General features: G+C 48.0%; 3 protein-coding genes across 3 annotated transcripts; 2 read left to right on the plus strand and 1 right to left on the minus strand.

Moving 5' to 3' along the window:
- Positions 1-256: 256 nt before the first annotated feature.
- PV09_09821 (uncharacterized protein) lies at positions 257-1,299 on the plus strand (the record flags this gene model as incomplete). The annotated part of the gene is made up of 3 exons (XM_016363965.1): positions 257-392; positions 456-596; positions 665-1,299. The coding sequence occupies 3 exons, from the start codon at positions 257-259 to the stop codon at positions 1,297-1,299; spliced, it is 912 nt and encodes a 303-aa protein (XP_016208205.1).
- Positions 1,300-2,348: 1,049 nt separating this feature from the next.
- PV09_09822 (uncharacterized protein) lies at positions 2,349-3,395 on the plus strand (the record flags this gene model as incomplete). Its single annotated transcript, XM_016363966.1, has 2 exons — positions 2,349-3,031; positions 3,083-3,395. 2 exons carry the CDS (start codon positions 2,349-2,351, stop codon positions 3,393-3,395), a joined length of 996 nt encoding a protein of 331 aa, XP_016208206.1.
- Positions 3,396-4,903: 1,508 nt separating this feature from the next.
- On the minus strand, positions 4,904-6,309 carry PV09_09823 (uncharacterized protein; the record flags this gene model as incomplete). The annotated part of the gene is made up of 1 exon (XM_016363967.1): positions 4,904-6,309. A coding segment is annotated over one exon (474 nt), but the record flags the coding sequence as incomplete, so codon positions are not given.

A 6,309-nucleotide genomic window follows, 5' to 3' on the forward strand; every position in this document is an offset into this window, starting at 1 on the left:
GGTTGTAGCTAAAGTACTCCCCCACTGCATAGACATGTAGCTTGGGCATAAGTTATGTGCGCGCTTACTTCGCTACTGACGAAATCAAAATAGCGGTCGTCAATCCCCGGGACAGAAAGGGCCGCACGGGAGCATGGGTAGTAATTAGCGCCTCATCTGGGTAGTGGTCTGTGCGATCGCATTTCGTAGGCGGTTGGCAAGCGGCAAATACAATTACCTGCTAAGAACCAACCTATACTATAGCTCTCCATACATCATGCACGATAGCAGCGATAACGGGCATGGGGACCCCGTTTTGACCGCTTTCACATGCGCCTTGATAGCATCAACACGAGTTCTTTATGTCGTGGGTACCGAACTCAGCGCAGCGTCTGGCTTAGCCACTTGGCGTGGTACGAACCGACTGTGGAACGACATCAGTTTGCGCCAACTTGCCAGTCTGAAGACATTTTAAGATGATCCAGTCATTGTTTGGCGCTTTTACGGAGAGCGGCTGCTCAAATCACTTGCCTCCCAGCCGAATGCCGCTCATCATGCTCTAGCAGCTCTAGCTACGTGGCATCCAGGATGGTTGACGATAAACCAAAACGTCGATGGTAGGTTCGCTAGGCTACCATTTTAAGACAGATTAGTTATCGTGTCGGCATTGTTGATTCTCAAACAGGCCTTCTCGAGCAAACCGCTCATCCGATGTCAACCCTACTAGGTATCCATGGCAGTTTGACGGCTGTTCGCTGTACCGTTTGTAAATACGTTGTCGACGTCCGTACTCCGCATGACCTTCCATTCCTGCTGGCTCTATCAGATGACAATGACCAGGAACGCTCGATCGGTGTTTCCCATCTACCGCGCTGTCCTGAATGCGGAAATCTACTTCGCCCTGGAGTCGTTTGGTTCGGCGAGCGACTTGCTGCGGGCGCACCGGATAGTGTCGATGAATGGATGTCTGAAGCACCAGTCGATCTGGTCATTGCCATTGGAACAAGCCTTGAAGTCTACCCAGCCGCTGAGTGGGTCAGTACAGCGCGGGCCGAGGGAGCGTCCCTACTGGTCATTGACATCGACAAGGATAACAAGCTCGCAAGAGAATTGGATAACAACGACTGGATTTTTAAGGGCGATGCTGCGATCATTATGCCTGAGATGTTTTGGTCTGTGGAGAGAACAGGAAAGAGAAATGTAGCAAAGATCGTTACCAAGACGGACCAGCAGAATATTCCAACCGTTGATACGAATACTCCTGAAAAGAGGGCTGTCTACGAGCAACATTCGTACATGATGAAGAGACGTCATGATTGATAGATCTGGTTGGCGGGTATAGCCATATCAGAGCAGCCGCTGCTAACCAAAAAACGTACTTGCGTATCGGGTCGTCGTTCGGGTAAGGATGTTCCACTATGTCATTGCATGCGATCTCGAGCAGAGATCTCCGATCCTGATATGTCGCGGTGCCCTTTTCTCTGGAACTGTTTACAAGTCCTCCCCAGTCGAAAGATCGATTGTACATCTAAATGTTATACCAGTGCCAGAAGTAGCTCCTCTAACTTGAAGACGGCAGAAAAGATGGTAGAGAACATCTTCAACACGCTGGCTTAATACGATCACTGAAAGGCGTCTGGTGATGAGGCGCTAGGAAGAGGAGGGGCAGAAGTGCAGGGCGCGAAGCGAATCCTGGAAACCTCCGTGCAAAGCGGACGGGGGGGAATTAGGCATGCATATTGCGGGGCGTGCTCGGGGTTAGAGTTGCTGGCCCCGTGGAGTCGAGTTGGGACTCTTGTTAAAGAGACTGAGAAGAAGCACGAGGGCAAACAAACCTGTGGCTAGCTGAGAAACCCGAGGATTTGCTGATGCGATAGATGAGAATGACTGGTCTCTTTTTCCCAAGCGTGCCAAGCCGACTCGCGAGAAGCTGAGTTTATGGAATGTTTGAAAGGTAGCCAGAAATGCAGAGGCGAGTGGGCGAGGTGAACGGGCGAAGGAATCAGTGTTGGGACGTTTGATAAGGCGGTAATAGCTTATTGGCCATCTGCTCTATTTTAGGCGCCTGCTGGGGGTAGGTGAACACGCGTTCAACGATCTTGATTCGATGAGCACGCTAAACCGGTCAACTTAAAAGCTGCACCCCTCTACACTTTACAAAGAATTATTGAACTTTCCAGCCCACATCCATTTTCGGTCCCGTTTTTCATGTGCGTTCATTTTACCCCGCGCTGGTCAAGCGCGTCACAAAATGTTAAAAGCTAACGAGTCCGATAGGTGTATCGTGCAATTCATAGCTTATATTCTTTCTCGCAAAACTATTTCCACAAACCCCCTTATACATATAAGCAGTCTTATAACGCATTCTAATGGCTACTTCTATTACCGAAGCTAAATCAGCGACCAGTTCTTTGCTCGAGAAAGTTAAGCCACATATGAATGATGCACTGACACTTGAACACCTGGGATTTTTTCTGCCGCTTGCCCTGAAGGCTCTAGATACGATAGAGCGTTTGGGAGTAGAAGATTTACCAAGAGAACTTAATGAGTATAAATCGACCTGCGACAAACTCACGGAAGCTATTCAATCCAACGAGGACTCTCTTGGACAAAGAGCATGGAAAGACGTCACTGTCGAGGGCAAATCATGGCATGACCATTTGGTTATAATGCAATCATGCATCAGCACCCTTCAAGCAGAGGTTAATAAGATAAAAGATGAAATACCGTTACTGGCCGAAGCTATCCTGGCTGCCACTGAACTGAAAAGGAGAATTCAGAGTTCTGAAGGTTCTTCACCTCATTTCGACATCGTAGATGGGACGCTGTTATTCCTACTCCATTCATTGTACCTTTTGCAGTCTCTTCACCGCCAGAATAGCGATAGTGTTGCAGAACTCGCAGATCCTCTACTGCAGTGCGGCTTAAAATGTCGCAGCGCCCTTCCCAGTACGGAAGAAGCCGTTGTTTGGATGGAGAGCTGTCAGCAATTATTGGTGTTACTACAAGGGTTTTCCAACACCTTCGTGTGCTTTTTCATACAGAAAAACAAGTAGGATAATCCCAAAGTCGTCTCGTGTGCGTAAAGACTGATAAAAAGAAGGTATAAGATTGCGAAGCTGCAAGCTCTCTCCATTTTCAGCACGATGGGTACATACTACATGCAGAGAAACCGAGTGATGCTACAGCGGCGAGTTGAGGATTTTTCGGATGCGAATCGAGCGCATCCGGCTTCTGAAAGCGAAATCCAGGCTCTACCCAGAACTACTGAGAGCGTGAAGGAGATCTGTGTGATCTGCAGAGAATCGATGGAGATCACTACAATGCCGTGTGGTCATTGTTATCACTATGGCTGCCTTTCCGGTTGGCTGGAGGTGGCCAAGTCCTGTCCTCAGTGCAGAAAGACGTTAAGATAAGAGAGAAAGGCATATACAGAAGGATCGGTGTAGGCACCAGAATGATATATAGTTCTTTTCGACGTAGATACACAGGATGGAAGCCAATTCCTTTAGCAACAAAATACTGCACATGTCTTAAGCCATGATCTCCAGTAACATTAGAGCCAAAACGGTGTTGGAGTACATGGATCGACTGTTTTTAAAAAGGGGTCTTGCGTAAATTCTCAGCGGTCACGCGTGGATGGCCCAAGCGCCTACCCGGACTTTTTTGAGGCCGATGTCAACCGGAATTCTTGCTGCAAAATTGTAAGCTTAAAACACAGAGTGGCAACTGCGTCGGAGCTCCGGATTTGAGAATCCGGTCCGCGTGCCATAACGCCGTTTCCTGCTGCTGACTATATCTATATGGGGTATCGCATGCTGCATGTAGAAGACTCCATTCTGGCTTCTGAGAGTTTTGCTTACGAAGCTCGGCGTATTCAGAGCGTTATAAGCGAGTGGCCCATATAGACGAGTGGCCCACTTGCCCCATTATGACACATCATTTGAAAGCAATACCCTTACAACACCATATTAAATTAGCTATAGGATAAGAAAATAGTAATCTACATATTCCTTTCATTATTGAGAACACTGATTAATCCTATGGCCTGGCTCACCGCATCTGCTACAGTGGTATAGACGACGCACTACACCACCACCTTGAGGCCTTCCATATTGTATTTCTTGCTCAATTTGGCTATGAACTTGATCCTCATGGACTAAGTTAATACCTTGTGCTTTTGTTAAAGTACCCTGCTTCTTGATCCTCCGCGTTTGGCGCTTCTTTCGAGCAGAAAGTGCTTGGTTTGCTGCCTCAAGATCAGCAACATGTGCCTTCACCAAGGTAGCGTAATTTGCTACTGATTGAGCACCCTTTGCAAGGCGATCCAATGACTCAATGATTGAGGTTGGTGAGCTATTTTGATGGCGCTGAATTCGGCTTCGTATTAGCTCTGTTTGGAGGCCAAGTTCCATTGCATTGCTTGGTGTTTTTGATAGCCAGGTAGTATAATTAATTAATTATGGGTGGTGTTGGTGTACGCAATCGGATATCTAGCTTTGATAATACTGTTTCTGGGTTGAATGGCATAAGGCCTGCACCTCTTGAATGTTTTCTGATCGCAATGCTTGAAAAAATGCTTGTTTGAAAGCTGGTAGGAAGTCAAGTTTTGAAATGTGATGGATGCGGCATTTCACCATCCATTGGTGCCACAATAGCTATCATAACGTGAGTTTACCCCTTATATATATCTAGAAAATGGGGGCATCCAAGGAAGAAGAATTCTTATCCTCATTATACTAACTATCAGGATGATAGCGGATAAGGACGAGCGAGGCGGGACAAAATGGGGGTTTAGATGGATAGACGCCAAAACCGTCTTGATGATTTGGCGGAAATCTGCTAATCCGGGCGGTGATTGTGGATTAATGCTTCAAGAAATCCTCGGCTGGCCTGATCATGAAGTAGTAGTGCAAAAAGCATATTGCGAAAAACGTACGTTAGTTTAAGTGTGGTGGTCCAAGCATCTGGAGGTGGTTTTATAATGTAGTTTTTTAAACTTTTGTCGCTCAATTGTATCAACCGGGGGAATCATATGCATGTAAACAGTCAACTAGATATTGACTCTTGTCAAGTGCCGATGTTTGAGCGGAGCAATCAAGTATACAATCCTGATCCAGCCTGCAGAACATGTAGAGCTAGCCTATACTACATCATTACCGCTGCTTGACTCATCAACACAGTTTCTCTAAAGTTTGTCGAAGTACTGCAGCATCCCGTCCGTTCCGAAGGCAGGGAGTCGGTTGCTGCAGAATAGCTCGGCATACCTGCAATGCGATGTGATTCCATGGCATTGGGTCGCATTGAATCTCCAACAATGATTGTTCAGCTCCAGCCTTACCAACTGTCACCGGCAAGAATCGCCACGCCCCATCCATGACCGAGCCTGCGTCTCGCGGAGTGAACGACTCACTTACAGGGAGCACTAGCATTTGACGCATGATTGTTGCGAAGTCAAGTTTGACAAGCGCCGGACAGCCATCCATTTTACGTGTTTTGAGTTCATCTACGCGCCTGGCCTGCATCTTCGATCTCTGATTTTGATGGCGCTTAAGACAGCAAGGCTGATTTTGATTCGCGTGGCGGCGCTGCCCAACTTTCTCAAGACGTGTAACCTAAATCGGGAGCCAATTGTGTTTGCATCATAGTTCATGCAGGCCTTGCATTAGTCAGGTTCACTTTGTTTATCAGACGGCGGAACAGTACTTCATGCAAGGACGGCAAGCAATTGTGTAGATGTATGACTGATAAGGAGATATGGAAGAAGGACTATGTAGATACAGTGGCCTCAGCAGATCTCAACATTCGAATCTACAACATCGGCATCGCCGTAGTGTTGGAGCGCAGATGACGTCTTTACTCTGGGGCCCATCTCACTGGCGCCCTTGATATCCGTTGACTTCGCGTCTTGATGGTCCTAGGCGTAGGATGTGGTCGCTTAGTGGCCGACCGGTGGTGAAGCCGTCCCGGATCTCGAATCGGCCCGTCGCAGCTGCACTGTGCCCTTGATCGCGATTTGGTCCCAGTATCAGCGAACCGATTTGCCTTGGCCACTCTCTGTGTAAGAAGTTGGCCAAGTGCCTTCTCTTTGGCACGCCGAGGCTTTATCTCCCGACGTTTCGGCATCTGTCCAGTGCCACTTGGTATCGTGACGGCCGAGTCTACGGAGATAGGCTTGGATACTGCAGCCTTGAACGTCCGGGTCCGTATGTTTCGACCCTTTGGTGTGGACTTCGATACCCTCGCCTTCCCGAGGACAGCCGGAGTATTCCATCGCTTTGAGCGCCACTGACGATTGGATGAGGAGTTCTGATCACCGCTGCCTTTCTC

This window comes from Verruconis gallopava, assembly GCF_000836295.1.
Source record: "Verruconis gallopava strain CBS 43764 unplaced genomic scaffold supercont1.233, whole genome shotgun sequence".
NCBI classification, from domain to species: domain Eukaryota; kingdom Fungi; phylum Ascomycota; class Dothideomycetes; order Venturiales; family Sympoventuriaceae; genus Verruconis; species Verruconis gallopava.